This window comes from Python bivittatus, unplaced genomic scaffold (genome assembly GCF_059951505.1).
Source record: "Python bivittatus isolate LINGU-HERP-01145 unplaced genomic scaffold, Pbiv_v1 ctg000020_np1212, whole genome shotgun sequence".
NCBI classification, from domain to species: domain Eukaryota; kingdom Metazoa; phylum Chordata; class Lepidosauria; order Squamata; family Pythonidae; genus Python; species Python bivittatus.
Genome location: NW_028277030.1, coordinates 59,285,124 through 59,300,075, shown reverse-complemented (window position 1 = coordinate 59,300,075; position 14,952 = coordinate 59,285,124). Strand labels below are relative to the sequence as shown.

At 38.9% G+C, this 14,952-nt stretch overlaps 1 protein-coding gene across 1 annotated transcript; it reads left to right on the top strand.

Moving 5' to 3' along the window:
• Window positions 1–922: 922 nt before the first annotated feature.
• On the top strand, window positions 923–13,893 carry ZBTB24 (zinc finger and BTB domain containing 24). The gene is made up of 7 exons (XM_007434777.3): window positions 923–1,000; window positions 3,568–4,536; window positions 5,628–5,795; window positions 7,595–7,678; window positions 9,033–9,116; window positions 9,970–10,051; window positions 11,935–13,893. Exons 2-7 carry the CDS (start codon window positions 3,573–3,575, stop codon window positions 12,746–12,748), a joined length of 2,196 nt encoding a protein of 731 aa, XP_007434839.2. The 5' UTR covers window positions 923–1,000; window positions 3,568–3,572; the 3' UTR covers window positions 12,749–13,893.
• Window positions 13,894–14,952: the final 1,059 nt, after the last annotated feature.

Here is a 14,952-nt window from a genome sequence, read left to right as displayed (position 1 = left end):
CTTGAAAAAAAACATTCAACCTGATACATCCATTTGAATTCTGAATACTAGTACAGTAATTATGTGACCTCCCCTCCAATCTGAAATAATAGTGTCAACACAGACACAGAGCTCTCTTAATCAGTACTAATCAGGCTTAGGGGTGGAAACGCATACAGCAGTTTGATGATCAACTTTCTCAGCTGCACAGAACCGTTTTGGAATGGGGCAACGTATAAACGGCAGTAAAATAAAACCTCTCGAGATAGTCTGCAAAAAGCAGTCGACCGTTCAAATGTGTCTTAGGGGACTACATTTCAGGTGCAACTCGGCTACCAGGCTAGGAATTTTTCCAAAGATCTCCATGTCACCCATCGAGAAGCATTTTGCAATTATCCTGCGTTTCTATCCTTTGCGTTTGTTTTCCTCCGCAAGACTGCTCGTAAAATGCCACGAATGGGCGCGGGCGTCAGCGCAATGAAGGTCCGGAAACCCTCGCCCTGAAACAGGGGAACTGGAGGGGTTGCTTTACCATTATCGTTTCGGTTATAAACGCTCCATGAGGCATTACCCGACTCGTTGCGTCTGCCATTTCTATTTCAGTGCCAGGAGTACTGTATCTTTGTACTTCCAGGCTGGCATTCTAATACCAGGGACTTTTCTTCGAAGTCCGTTTCTGGACTCCACAGCTAAAGGCTGGCACCTTGGAGGGTCCCAAGGGATCTCCACCCAGTGGGAGACCTGAACCGATACTCTCCCCTCGAATAACCCCGTAACACGCCCGAACATGCTGGTTCGGATGGACAGCGTCCGCTGCCTAAGAGCAACACACTCATCATAGCCCTACCTTCCCCTACTCCCAAATTCACCCCACCCACTGCCGTGCTCTTCCCGTGTAATCCACTCCCTCGTCTATGTTGACGTAACTTCCGGGGTACGCGCCTGCCGCTTCCGGCGTATACCTTTGCTTTGCTCAACCGCCTGTCGCGGGGATCGGTGTTTGGAGCTTTCTCAGTCCAGGGTAAGTCCGACTTCATCACTGACCTTTTCCTGGATGGCTGATAGATTATCCAGAGGAAAACTCTGCTCTTCCGTTGATGATCCTTAGACTAATGGAATGGTAGAGGCGCTTTGGGATCCCAACTCTTCCTCTGGTTTTTCTCTTCTCTTTATGTAGCACGGGATGGCAATTTCTGGTGCATAACCCCGCTACCAATATTTATTTTTGATGAATATGTTATTTTGGTAAATATTTTTGGTAAATAACAGTCATTGAAAGGACAGCATTTTCAATGAGTATTCAAGAAGCAGAAATTCACTAATTGAAACCCAATAGTTTACAGTTGGATGAGACGAAAAAGCGTCACCTGTTGAATTTCGCTTGCTTGTAAAGGCACAAAAGTCCTGGCGGGGGCGGGGGGGACGGCATCCCGGTTCTGTTTTCTCATCTTTCCTCCCTTTACTTCTTTATCTCTCTATTTTATCTTGCTTTACAGCTCTTGGCTCCTCTTGTTGTGTCTTAAATATGACAGCAAAGGGAAGTGTATTAAGGCAGATGGCTTTTAAGGGCCAGTCCTTTTTTGCTCTTATTTCTCTAATTGATCTTTTTGCTTCTGCAAAAGCTTTGAAAAAGGTATGGGAAACATCTCATTATAGAAAATAAAACTCATTTTTATTATTCACTCATCAGTGAAGTCATACAACGTGGAGTCTAACCTGAAAGTGAAAGAATGATACAGAGTAACTGATTGAATTATGGTCTGATAGATGGTTTTAATGTTCTTAAGGATTTTAACATGGGAGGAAATAAAGGCCATTTTCAAATTTTATCTAAAAGAATATAAATGAGAAAAGTATATGTAAAGAAGAAAGATGTAAAAACTTGTAAGAAAAAAAAGATAAGGTATCCCAATTGAATGCCTTAGGTTAACACAGTACAAATCACAGACAGAACTATAAATAGTAAACAATACATTAAATCAATTACAATTCAATTAGAAATATGATTCTATGGAAAAGAAAACCTTGGATGTGGCACAAAACTATATATAACATTATCTAAGAGATAAAGGCCACTTCTTAATGGGATGAGTAGTACATAAATATTCTGTTTAGTTTAAATTTTCAAAAATATTGTAAAACAAACTTATCTATGTGACAGGCCCTTATTTCTTAAAGTGATTTTATTAAAAGTGGATATATGAGCATTTATTTGAAGAAAATTATAGATATCTGTGTGAGGCTCATTTGGGCCTAGATTATTATAAGTGCTGCTTGTAGTCAGTGATAGTGGCCAGTAAGGCTATGCAAATCCTCAAAAGAGTTACTCTGCAACAGACTGGAGTCTGTATGAAGCACTTTTCTTCCAAACAATAAAGCAGCCACACCTTTTCCCAGACATGTGGAAATAGTCAAGAGCAGCATACAAAGCAACCACGTAAACATGGGAAAAGGTATAGCTGTTATACTGAATCAAAGAGAGGTGCTTTATACCTGCTCTTTATACATTGTGACACCACTGGCCAGTTTCCTGTTGGCCAGAATATTAGTGTAATCATCCCCATGTGTTCAAAAGGGAAAATATCAGATCCTGACATTATCTGTCATAAATTTCATTTGCATCACTGCTAAATTTATTTGAGATTTCTCTTTTTTAAAAAATAGGATTGAATGTATATAGCTTCTCATTAGACCACGTCTTTATTTACCTTATCTCTAATAATGCTAAAAAACTTATATCATATCTGAATGCTGTCTTTATTGATTTGAAAGAACCCTTTCTTGGTATTCACAGATATATACTTTGGAATAAATCCTGAGGTCTACTTGTAATTGGCCATTTCATCAGAAGTCAAGTTGTAATATGAAGTATTACATTCAGATTATCAAATGTTGTGACCAACTGTATTCTGTCCTCAGTAGCTGTAATGCAAAGCTGCTTTCTTGCTCCTGCTGTGTGTATATGTGCATCTGTGCGCTCATGTAGAAATAACTATATGAATGTACAAATGAACAGAGCTAAAATTGCAGCCAGTGGGTTTGGATCCCAGTTTGCTCATCCATAGATGGAAGGACTTATTCTGTGGCTGACTCTGCTGACTAGGTGCTTCCGTAAGTTAAAAGAAAGGAGGTGAAATGTATTGCTGTCTTTCCCCACTGCCATTTTCCATGTTTCTCTGGAGAGTCCCCCCACCTTCCCAAAGCAGATTCTAGGCATAAGGCATTACAAAATGTAGATGGTAGATTCATGACAATTTCCTTCCCCTTTCAAACTTTGGGAGCATCCTGTCATAGAGTTCTGCTTTTTGCTACTTGGGAACAAATTTTTACTAATTCTATTATTAAAGCTATTAATTAATTATTAGAGCTAAATTGATGATTAAATTAGGTCTTTATTTAGGATGCTTAATTCAGAATTATACTGGCTGGCCTGTAACTCTGAAAATTGGGGGTTCCAGGGCACTATGTAGTACCATTCAAATAGGCAATAGGCAGCAAATGCCCTATGTACTTAAATAAGTATTTCCCATTTGTCCTGGAGCACTTTGAATCTTAGTTTTTTTTTTCTTCTTTTCCCCTTATCTTTAGCAATAATGGATGAAGTCATATCTAATGCTTCAGAGAAACTTATAGCAATCCACTCCAAGGTTCACAGAGATACTATCCTGATTAAATTTGAGGAACAGAGAAAAAAAGATTTTTTGTGTGATATCACTTTAATTGTAGAAAATGTTCACTTTAGAGCACATAAAGCTTTACTTGCTGCCAGCAGTGAATATTTCTCAATGATGTTTGTGGAAGAGGGCGAGATTGGTCAGTCGATCTATATGCTGGAAGGGATGGTGGCAGATGCTTTTGGGGTGCTACTGGAATTTATTTACACAGGCTGCCTACAAGCTAGTGAAAAAAGTATAGAACAGATTTTAGCAACTGCTCATCTCCTCAAAGTGAATGATCTGGTTAGAGCATATACTGAACAACAGAGGAACTGTAGTTTAAATAACACATTATCTGGCATTTCTAATGGTGAAACGCCAATAGCTGTCTTAGCAAAGAACAAGAAAAGTGACGATCCACCAAAGCGAAAGCGCGGAAGACCAAGAAAAGTGAAGAATGTTCAGGAGGAAAAGCCAGAATCCCTTTCTACCGAAGATGTGCAATTAAAAGAGAACAACTCAGTTCATAATAAGCAAAATTTTATAAAGAGAGAGGCTGTGGTAGAAGACAGAAATTCCAATGAACTCATTCCTGTAAGTGGAGAGGGAAGAGAAATATGTAGGACAGAAGCTGTGGTCAGTGTCTCAACAGAAAAAGATGAAAACTATGACCCTAAGTGCCAAAATACACAGATCAGTCAGAGTCGTTACAGCAAACGTAGGATACGGCGCTCAATCAAATTAAAAGATTATAAACTTATTGGTGATGAAGAGGACAGTGGGCTGACCAAAAGGGCCAACGGGAGAAGAAAACGCACTGGTTCTGAAGTTGAGTGCAAAGACTGTGGGAAAGTCTTTAAATATAACCATTTTTTAGCTATCCACCGAAGAAGTCATACAGGTAAGGACTGAAGAGCAGTTTCTTTCATTTTAATGTTAGAGCAAAATACTGCAAACAATCTACTTTCTGTTTATTAAACTGTGATTGAAAGGTTAATATGTGTAAATTATCAACCAGTATATAGGGAAATGACATAAATCTAAACTTTTCCTTATTGGAAAATGTATATGGCCACCCATATTATATAAACTAACCTAGGTGGCTAACAAGCAGATATACAATTAATAAAATACACAAGGTTAAAACACTCTTATCCACCACCAACCACCATAACACTGTCTTCTCAAAAACACAAATTCTGGGCTCATGTCCCATCCTGGCCCAACACCTGAGGGAAAACCAGGTCTTAACAGCCTTCCAGAAGGCAAGAAGGAGAGCAGTCTCCATAGGCTAGGTGCAGCTAGGGAAAAGGCTCGCTTCCCAGGTCCTGCCAGATGACCACAAGTGATAGAGGGGACCTGTAGTAAGCCCACCCTCTCCAGGCACTTAGTGTAAACCTGGAAAAAAATGATGCCGGTCTACTTCGTATTTAAATGGGGGACCACCAGGAAATCCCTGGACCATAGACTGGACAGGTAACTAAAAAAGAAATATTCAGAGAACAGCAGTGCCAAACCAGTTTCTGTACTGTTGCCAAGAAAATAAGGTGGACTTGTCCCTAAAGTCCTCAAGAGTTAAGCTGGACTGACCGGAGACTTTATCTTTGGGTAACTATTACTGTTATGGATTCACATGAATAATTAGCATTTATAGTTCTGGGCTGCACATTAGGAAACCCTGTAGTTACATATTTCAGTACAGCCTCAGAAGAGGAACAGTTTTGTCTTCTTGGTTCCTCCAGCAACAATAGTACTCTCTCTCTTTAAAGTAACTTAGTGTAATTAGAATTAAAGTTATTAAAATTGCACGTTTGTGTAAACATTTATTTATTTTACCATCATCATTGCTGCTTTTGTAGTATTTTTAAACCGTAGTAGTATTGAAAAATTACTTCTGTTTTAAATTAAATGACACATGGTATTATTTCAGGTGCCACTCTGTCTGCTTGAAATGTCTATTTCCCGTTCACAGTCCCACAACTTTGTTTTTAGGAGAGCGCCCCTTCAAATGCGGTGAATGTGGCAAAGGCTTTTCCCAAAAGCACTCTCTCCAAGTTCACGAGCGGATGCACACTGGAGAACGACCATATACTTGCACAGTTTGCAATAAGGCTTTAACAACAAAACATTCCCTCCTGGAACACATGAGTCTTCATACAGGTAAGGTCAAAAGCCATTCACTCGGCTAAAATTTTAAAGTGAAAAAAATAAAATTTGCCTGGCTGGATTAGAATTAGTGTTCCCACATTATTTCAGTAACAGAATGCTTAATGCTTCTGAGAATTCACTTTTAGGGACTGGAGATTATAGCTATACCCAATATTTTGTCCTTAGTGTCTGGTTTTAGGAGGTGTACTACTATAGTTCATAGGAGTTCCATTAATCCATAAGACTAGGTCTTTCCACACATTTGTGGAAACCTTGTTATAGCTCATGATTTCTCCACGTGGAATAAATTTTATGTCAATTTCACATTTATGGCAGAGGTCCCAGGTGTGTTTTCCTTAGAATAAGGTACATTTGATATAGCACCCATATCCCACTAGTAGATATCAAGGGTTTACTGCTCTTTTTATTCCAAGAATGAGATAAGAGAAATTCCTCCTCCATCCTATAACTGCTGCTTGGTCTCAAAATCTATTAACAGAGGATCAAGCAAATTTTGAGAACATGATAGTGGCCGCAGAGGTGAGGTGAATGGAAATCTGCTTATGTAATGTTGTGTAAATGAAAGGCCAGTTACAAAATGTTAAATACTATCAAGTAGTACTTACCTCTGAGTAAATACTTCATTTCCATTCCTAAGATTAGTTAGTGTGATTGGGCTGTTAGATGTACTTAGTTATAATCTAGTTTTCCAGTATGTGTTATATCTGTTATGATTCTTGAATGTGACTTACATAATCCTCTGTTCTTCATGGTCTCTGTGATTTACACATATGGCTTCTGTGCCTGCTTAATACCCTATTAATTTGGTGTCCTCTTGTTGAGTTGCTATGATTTAACTAAATCACTACATCTCATAGGCTTATGAAGTTACTCCATTAGATCCATGGCTTCATCAGTGACATTTCTGAGGGATGTCTTGCAGACATTTGCCAGGCAGCCCACTAATCTCAGCCTTCTACAAGTAGTCCTCAGTTAACAATGGCAATTGAAATTTCTGTTGCTAAGCGATGCAGTTGTAAAGTGTAACGTCATGTGACTGCGTCATTTAGCAACAGCAGTTCCAACACTTCCCAGTCGCATCGTTAAGCAAATCACCATGGGTTGTTAAGTGAGGACGTCACATGGTTGCCATTTGCAACCTTCTGCTGGCTTCCCCATTGACTTTGCTTGTAGGAAACTGGCAAAGAAAGTCGCAAATAACAACCACGAGACTGTGGGACACTGTGATGGCTGGAATTTCGAGGACCAGTCATAACTACCGCTTGTTCAGTGCCATCACAAATTTGAGCAATCACTGAACAAGTGGTCGCTAAACAAGGACTACCTGTAGTTTCACTAAGGACCATTGGATGGATTTTTGATCCCAATGTGATGCAGCTTTTGACTAATAGTGCTGATCTTGGTACTATCCTAGATCTTCTCACTTCAGGATAGGAGTGCTTGCTAATCCTACATATGTCCAAATTGCTGATACCATGATAAAGAAATAGTTACTGTACTTACCTGCTACTATGGTTCTTTGGCATATGAGAATTCATACAACTGTCCATCCATCCTACCTGGATCTGAGGATAGTCACCTTGGTTTCAACCTTTTGTGGCAGTCTTCAGAACTGAGGAGTTTGGATGATGCCCTGCTTTATAATGGGCAGGGTTCTTGCCAGAAAACCTTGCATTTAGCTGAGTTGCTGTGCAGGAGCAGAATGCCTAGGTATGAATTCACCGATGGCTGCTCAAGTACAGATGAGTAATTATATTTTCTTTCTTCCCCCCCCCCCCATTTCTTTTCAGGTCAGAAGGCTTTTACCTGCGACCAGTGTGGAAAATACTTCAGCCAGAGAAGGCAACTTAAAAGTCACTATAGAGTTCACACAGGTATAATAAATTAAAGAGAATACTACAACTTGTTAGGAAGTGTTGAGGTTTTCTTATACTTTTAATTATTGATTCATAACTGATCGGTCTATAAGTATTTGTTTACTGTGCATTCCATAAAATGTTTCAACACATTTGTTAGTTCTATCTAATAATTTTGCAGAATTATTATATGAGTACAGTGGTACCTCGGGTTACGAACCCCGCCTCGGGTTATGAACCGGATCCGCGGCCATTTTCCACCGTGACACGTGGTCCACGGCCATTTTTCCGCCCATGCCACGTGGTCCATGGCCATTTTCCACCCGTTCCATGTGGTCTGCGGCCATTTTCCCGCCCATGCCACGTGGTCCGCGGCTGTTTTTCCGCCCCGCCGCATGGTCCGCGGCCGTTCTTCCGCCCCTGCTGCGTGGTCCGCGGCCGTTTTTCCGCCCTGCTGCATGGTCCACGGCCATTTTTCTGACCCTGACGCGTGGTCCGCGGACGCTGGAACGGATTAACAGTAATTACATTGAACCTTATGGGAAAATTTGCTTCGGGTTGCGACCAAATCGGGTTGCGACCAGAGTCACGGAACGGATTAAGATCGTAACCCGAAGTACCACTGTAATTTAATAGTATATTTAAAAAATTCAAATATTCTGTGTTTAAGGAGTTGGTGATTTCTTCTGCTGAAAATGCACAATTAAAAGGAACCAATTCATAATAAGCAAAAATTTATGAAGATACTGTGATTGAAGATAGAGATATGAATGGGTTGGTTCCTGTATATGAGGAAGCAAGAGAAATAGAGTTGTTGTAGAAGAGTTGCTGTGGTGAATTGGACAACCAGTTCTCTTAACTTTGATATTATTTTGTTCTGGTACAAGCTTGCTTCAGTAATATAATATTTCAAACTACTAAGATCATATTGGAAAAAGTGTAAATGCCTAATGCATTAATGAGCACCAACTAGAAGAACATAGGGACACATGCAATAGCAGCCATCTGCTGATACAACAGTATCCATTACCAGAAGGGATTCCTCCTTCATCCCTCACACACCTCCCTAATCTGGAAGTAACTGTGGAGCATATGTGGAGTGAAAGAAGAGAAATCCATCATGCAAGCAGAAGTCAGTTCACCTAACATTTGATGAAGCCCTTGTCCCACAATAAACAAGTTTTAATTTTCTAAATGTTCTCTGTAACGCTTCCATCAATTGTGGCATTACTTTGGTTTCAGTTGCATTAGAATTGGAAACTTCATGCTTTTATTATTATTAACTACCTACCTGTTAAGATAGAAATTGTAAATGAAATAGACGCACTTGGGAAAGATAGTTGATTATTTGTTTTTCATTTTACATAATGAGGCCATTCATTGCCAGAATGCATCCTCTGTCATCGCAAATTCATGGATACAGCTCAATTAAAGAAACATTTAAGAACACATACAGGTAACATTGTTTTCTTTTCTTTTCTGAAGAAAAAGTAGGAAGTATATATGATTTAGGTAGGAAATTTCAAGCAAGCAGTGTGAATCTATAGAGAATAAATGAGCTTTAATGGATGCTAATCTTTAACCGTGAATCTGTAGGGTGCTGATTCAATGCTGTGGAAAATTTACAGTCACACAGCTGATAGGGGCTATTAAAGTCATTAACTATAGCTGCCATATCAGGCAGTCCTCTGGAGTTTTGCAGCCCAGTATTGGAGTCCTCCTCTTGATTTGAATCCATTGCTCAGGGCAGGAATCTAAATTGAAGCTTCCCTGACAGATGCTTCAGTTCCTCCAGCGAAGGGCAGACCATCACATTTGAGTAATTGGTTTCCATTGACAAACTACTGCTACCGTCAGAGAATTTTTGGCTGGTAGGAAATAGAACTCTTGCTTTTAATTAGAGAGGGCAAATGATTGTGGCTAAAAACCATGAGCAGATTATCAAAAGGAAATAAAATCATTATTATCCATTTTGTGTATAATTTAAAATAAAAATATTAGAATATATTTCATAATCTTCTCCACCTAATGTTTCCACCAAGGTGGAGGCATTTAAAAAAGGCTTTGGGGAAAAAAGCATTTTCCTCCTAAATTTTCTCAGTATTTTTCTGGATGTTCATATCTCTATTCATTATTTCTTCATCCTATGGATTGGCCTTATAAGATTTAAGATTTATATCAGCCATGGACTGGCATTATAAGATTTAAGGTTCTTATATTAGTTAGAATCTACTTATAAGTCTAACTCTCTTAGTTGTTCTTTAAATAAGAGATAATCAGATATTATACTAACCAGCAAGTTTTTATAGGTGAAAAGCCATTCACATGTGAAATCTGTGGCAAGTCATTTACAGCAAAAAGCTCTCTTCAGACACACATCAGAATTCACAGGTATTGCCTTCCTTATTCTCTTTGTGATTTTTTATGGAAACCAGTTTGAATGAGGCAATTAATAGAGTTTTATTCTGTGCTGCAATTACAGAGCATAGTTTATAAATACAGTACAGGTGAATTATGTTGTATGCTGACAATTTTTAAGCTGAATATCTTCACCGTTCTGAAAATTTAAACTGAAATTATTTTTTAATCACTGATGCAATCGCATGACTGTGAGGGGGAGTGCGACACTTTGAGATGGTTATAAGTCTTTTGGCCAAATTGTTTGTACCAGCACTGTCACATTATTGAATGTATACAGGTAGTCCTTGCTTAACGACCACAGTAGAGACCAGAAAATTGGTTGTTAGGTAAGTCACTATGTGACCAGACCTGATTTTACAACCATTTTTACAACAGTCATTAAGTGAGTTGTGTGGTTAAGCAAATCATGTGGTCATTAAGTGAATCCAACTTCCCCAAAGAACCTTTTTGCCAGAATTTGCTTAACGGCCATGTGATTTGCTTAACGACCACACAACTCACTTAATGACATGGTGATTCATTTAATGACCATTATAAAAAGGTTGCAACCATGATAATGTGACTGGGAGGGTCTGACGGTTTGCAATGGTTGTAATTACAAGTACAGGTTGTAAAGCACTTTTTCCAAGGCTGTGGTAACTTCGAACCATCATTAAACGAATGGTCATTAAGCAAGGACTACCTGTATTGTCAAAAAATTAATTACCTGTATTGATTCTGGCTTTAAATGAACACTGGTCTTTCTTTCTCATTATACATGAAACAATGCATACAGTTTTAATTTATCATCTTGAAAGTTGGACCTTTTGGTAAAAAGTAAAGCTTGGCATTACAGATTGAGGGCATAAGTGCACTAGAAATGGATAGTAGTATGGCCTTTAAAAGAGCTCTGCAAATTGTATTTTATGAGGCATCTACAGATCATCGTCTCTTTACAAAAGCAGGGAAACTTGGCAATCCTAATGGTCTTTGAAAGCCCAGGAGTAAAGGGATAGGAAGCTATAGAGTTGGAGAAAAATTATGACTAACCAAATGTGGAATTTTTCTCTATGTACTGTGTTAATATCTTTTCACTTCATTATCTCAGCTGCACTTAAAAAACAATGTGGATCAGCTGTATGGCCCCAAAATGGGTGAAAAAGAATAGCATTGCTATGCCACCTTAATGACAGGCTGAAACAGCACAAGCCTATTCACCTACTATCTACTGCCCTCAGCATATGGTTGAGGATCCTGCTAATTCTAGTAGTTTTTTTAGCATCCTCAGAATATTTCCAAGGTTGAATTTCTTGTTACCAAACAATAATTTAAATGTTTCTGATAGCAATATAGGTAGAAGAAATATTAATGACATTCCCTTGGCAATTTAATCTCTCTTCCAGTCTGGAACTGTCATTCTATGGGATTAGACATATTAGAACATGATTAGAAACTGAAGCATGGCTACCATAGTATAAGTGGCATGGCTAAAGTGGGATTAGACATGCCCAGGTGGAGAAAATGTCTGACTACACCTGCGCTCTTACCCAGTTATTCTTGAGATTGATAATCATGTTGGTAACCACTGTATCAACCATGTTGAGGCATCATGGGCAGCAACAGGATTTCAGAGAGTTTCATTCTGTAGTACAGTCAGATTTGTGCCACATGATAAGAAAGTAAGATGGCTTCTGTTGACTTACATATCACTTAACTGAGTAGTTGATGTACTTCAGAGGGAGGGAGAAAGAGAGAATCCATATGACATTCAGTTTTAATGCAGTAATATTTGAATAATGGTTTGGGTCTTTTAAAACATCCATGTTTCACAAAGTATTGGCATATCTGATCAATCCAAATGTCTTTCCTTTCAGAGGAGAAAAGCCATATTCGTGTAGTATTTGTGGAAAATCCTTTTCAGATTCCAGTGCCAAAAGGAGACATTGTATCTTACACACTGGCAAAAAGCCTTTCTCTTGTTCAGAGTGTTGTGTGCAGTTTGCACGCTTAGACAATTTGAAATCTCATTTGAAAATTCATATCAAAGAGAAACAGCTGCAGGAAGCCAGTACTGCTTCCAACAGTAGCAATACAGAGGACGTCAGGAACATTCTTCAGCTGCAGCAGTATCAACTCTCTACCTCTGGGCCACAAGAGATCCAGTTGCTGGTTACCGATTCAGTGCACAACATAAACTTTGTGCCCAGCCATAATCAAGGCATTAGTGTTGTCACTTCAGATGATTCCCAAAATGTGATGACAGAGCACACAGGCAGCCTTACTCTTCTCACGCAGCCATCACAGCAGCTGCAGAACTTGCTTCTTTCAGGCCAGCCAGAACCCACAGATCAGATTCAGAATATCAGCATTGTGAGTGACCCACTGGATCCTCCCCAGACTGAACAAATGCACGTCATCACACTGTCCAAAGAAGCCCTGGAACATCTCCATGCCAATCAGAGTCAAGCAGATGTGCTTCAAATAGCTGCAGGAACACCACATCCAACCCCACACCTGCAGATGGCCCAAGAACCTAGCCAGCAGTTTCGCATTAGCCAAGATACAATTCTACCTCCTCAGATTTGCAAAGGACAGACCCAAACTGTCCATATCTCCAATTCACCTCAACAGCCTCTAACTGTAAAGCAGCCATCTGGAGATCATCACATTGAAAGTCAGACTTTTTAAAATACAGGCTGATTTTCTTCTTAGATATATTTATTTATCATGATGAAATAAGATCCTTCATGTGAAATGCATTACATTATATATATTCTCTATTTACTGTCACATGTTGGTAATGTTGATTGTTGGCTTAATGGTAATTGGTTTATGCGTTTTTATTTTGCAGATTTATCAATTTAGATATATGTTGAAAGAATGGCTTTTTAACCAGTGTTCTCATTCATTTTGCCTGAACTGCAATAAAATATTAATAGAACATGGTACAAACCTGCTTGTGCATTTTGCCATCTCAGTTATTTCAGTGGGAAAGAACAACGCATGCTTAATTCTCCCACTGAAAATGATGGGATGTAAAATTGCCTTTGAATGGACAATACTGTATATATTTAACAAACTTATCAGATGATGTATTTTTTTCCTGATATATGATCATTAGTTTGGGCTAAAGCAAGCCCATGTTTGGATTTCAAAAACAAAATATGGATCAGTCTATGTTTGTGTTAATTAAGATTTTGTGAGAGTCGGTTTTCTGAGATGTCTACAAACTTATGTGAAATAAGGCTTGAGAAATTTTTGCAATCTTTTGCAAAAGTAAATGTATAATTTCAAAAAGCAGAAAAAATAAAGTTGGATCTCCAAACAGGTGTGCATAGGCTCTCCTAAGAAATGCTGATTACAGGCTTAGTAAATCATTGCCTTGTTTTGCTTATGTTTTACATGAGCTTTTTAAAAATTATTTATGCACATCAGAGTTCAATGCTAGACTTCCCTAGACTTGATTGACAACGAATCAATCTCAGGTCAGAAAGTATTGGCTTATCAGAGCAAAAATAGGCATTATGATTTCTCCTTTCTCTTGGTGCTTTTTACATTCTGGTGAATAAGCAGCATACACATTCCTGTAATAAAATAAAAACAAAATGACTGTTTCCCTTTATAACTACCAAAAATGTTTGCTTTATATTTTAATTGTAGTTCTAGTTTCTAAGCTAGGACCAAACTGGGAGAGAGAGCATAAAGGCTTCATGCTGTAAATGATTCTGCCTCTAAATTAATGATTAAATTGTGGCTGAGTTAAGCATTTAAAATATAATGCTTCTTTATGTCTATGTAAAATAAAGCTATAGTGCTTTTAAAATAAACACAATGCATACATTAATCCTTCTGGATTTTTTTCCCTGCATGGTTTATCTGTGTGTTACAAACATCTTTTTTTTTTATTTGGTCAGAAACTTGTTCCTTACAGGTCAAATTTATGCTCCTGCAATATAAATAAGAACGAATTATATTTATTTGCTTTAAGAAAAATATATAAAATTACAAGTGCAGTACTTATATGAGCAAATACAAAAATATATTTCAACTGTTTCCCCATGTGTCTAAATGATATTTTGAAAGCATATGTTGATGCTTTCACAAAATGGCGGCCATGGTGGATATGACCTGTCACAAATACCCTCTTAACAAAGGCACATTTTTGAGGATGCCTTCCAGCATCTCCTGTAGCCTTTCCAAATGATTACCAGCACCCCTATTTTTCTCTCTGGAGAGGTGGGCACACTTCTAAACAACATTCTGTTGCAGCCACTTGCCATTTATATCTCCTAAATATGCCAGTGGAGTCCAGGTAAGGTCTGGGAGGGAGGGAGGGAGAGAGAGAGAGAGATTGGTGCAGTGGTTACGGCACCTTGAGTTCTAGTCTCATCTTGGGCACAAAGCCAGCTGGGTGACCTTGGGCCAGTCACTTTCAGCCCTAGGAAGGAGGCAGTGACAAACCACTTCTGAAAAAAAAGGTTGCTAAGAAAACTGCAGGGACTTGTCCAGGCAGTTGCCAGCAGTCAACACTGACTCAAAGGTATGGGGAAAAAAGGGGGGGGGGGGGTCCTGAAACTGTTATAAATGATACTGAAGGCTGGAGTCTTGCTTTGCAGCATGCCATCTTCCCATTTAATTTCTTCAGAGGGGCAGGCATTGTGGCATGGCCAGGTCTGTAAGACAAACGTTTGGAGATCAGGCATGAAAACTCATCTCTCAGAAGCTTTCTGTTTACACACTCTAGCTTCACCTCCTGCCTTGGGGCAGCAGGTAAGTGCTGCTACTGCTTATCTAATATTGTGAGAGAGAAAGGGGGGTTCCCAGAACCCGGGTTGCTTTTCTAGACATTAAAACAGGAAAAAAAGGAAATTCTATAGCATCAACTCCTGGGT

Excerpts from the sequence above, each read along its gene's own strand:
- ZBTB24 (XM_007434777.3), top strand. The coding sequence starts at position 3,573 with ATGGATGAAGTCATATCTAATGCTTCAGAGAAACTTATAGCAATCCAC. Across the intron at positions 4,537-5,627 it reads CCACCGAAGAAGTCATACAG|GAGAGCGCCCCTTCAAATGC; the intron begins GTAAGGACTGAA and ends CTTTGTTTTTAG. Across the intron at positions 9,117-9,969 it reads ACATTTAAGAACACATACAG|GTGAAAAGCCATTCACATGT; the intron begins GTAACATTGTTT and ends AAGTTTTTATAG.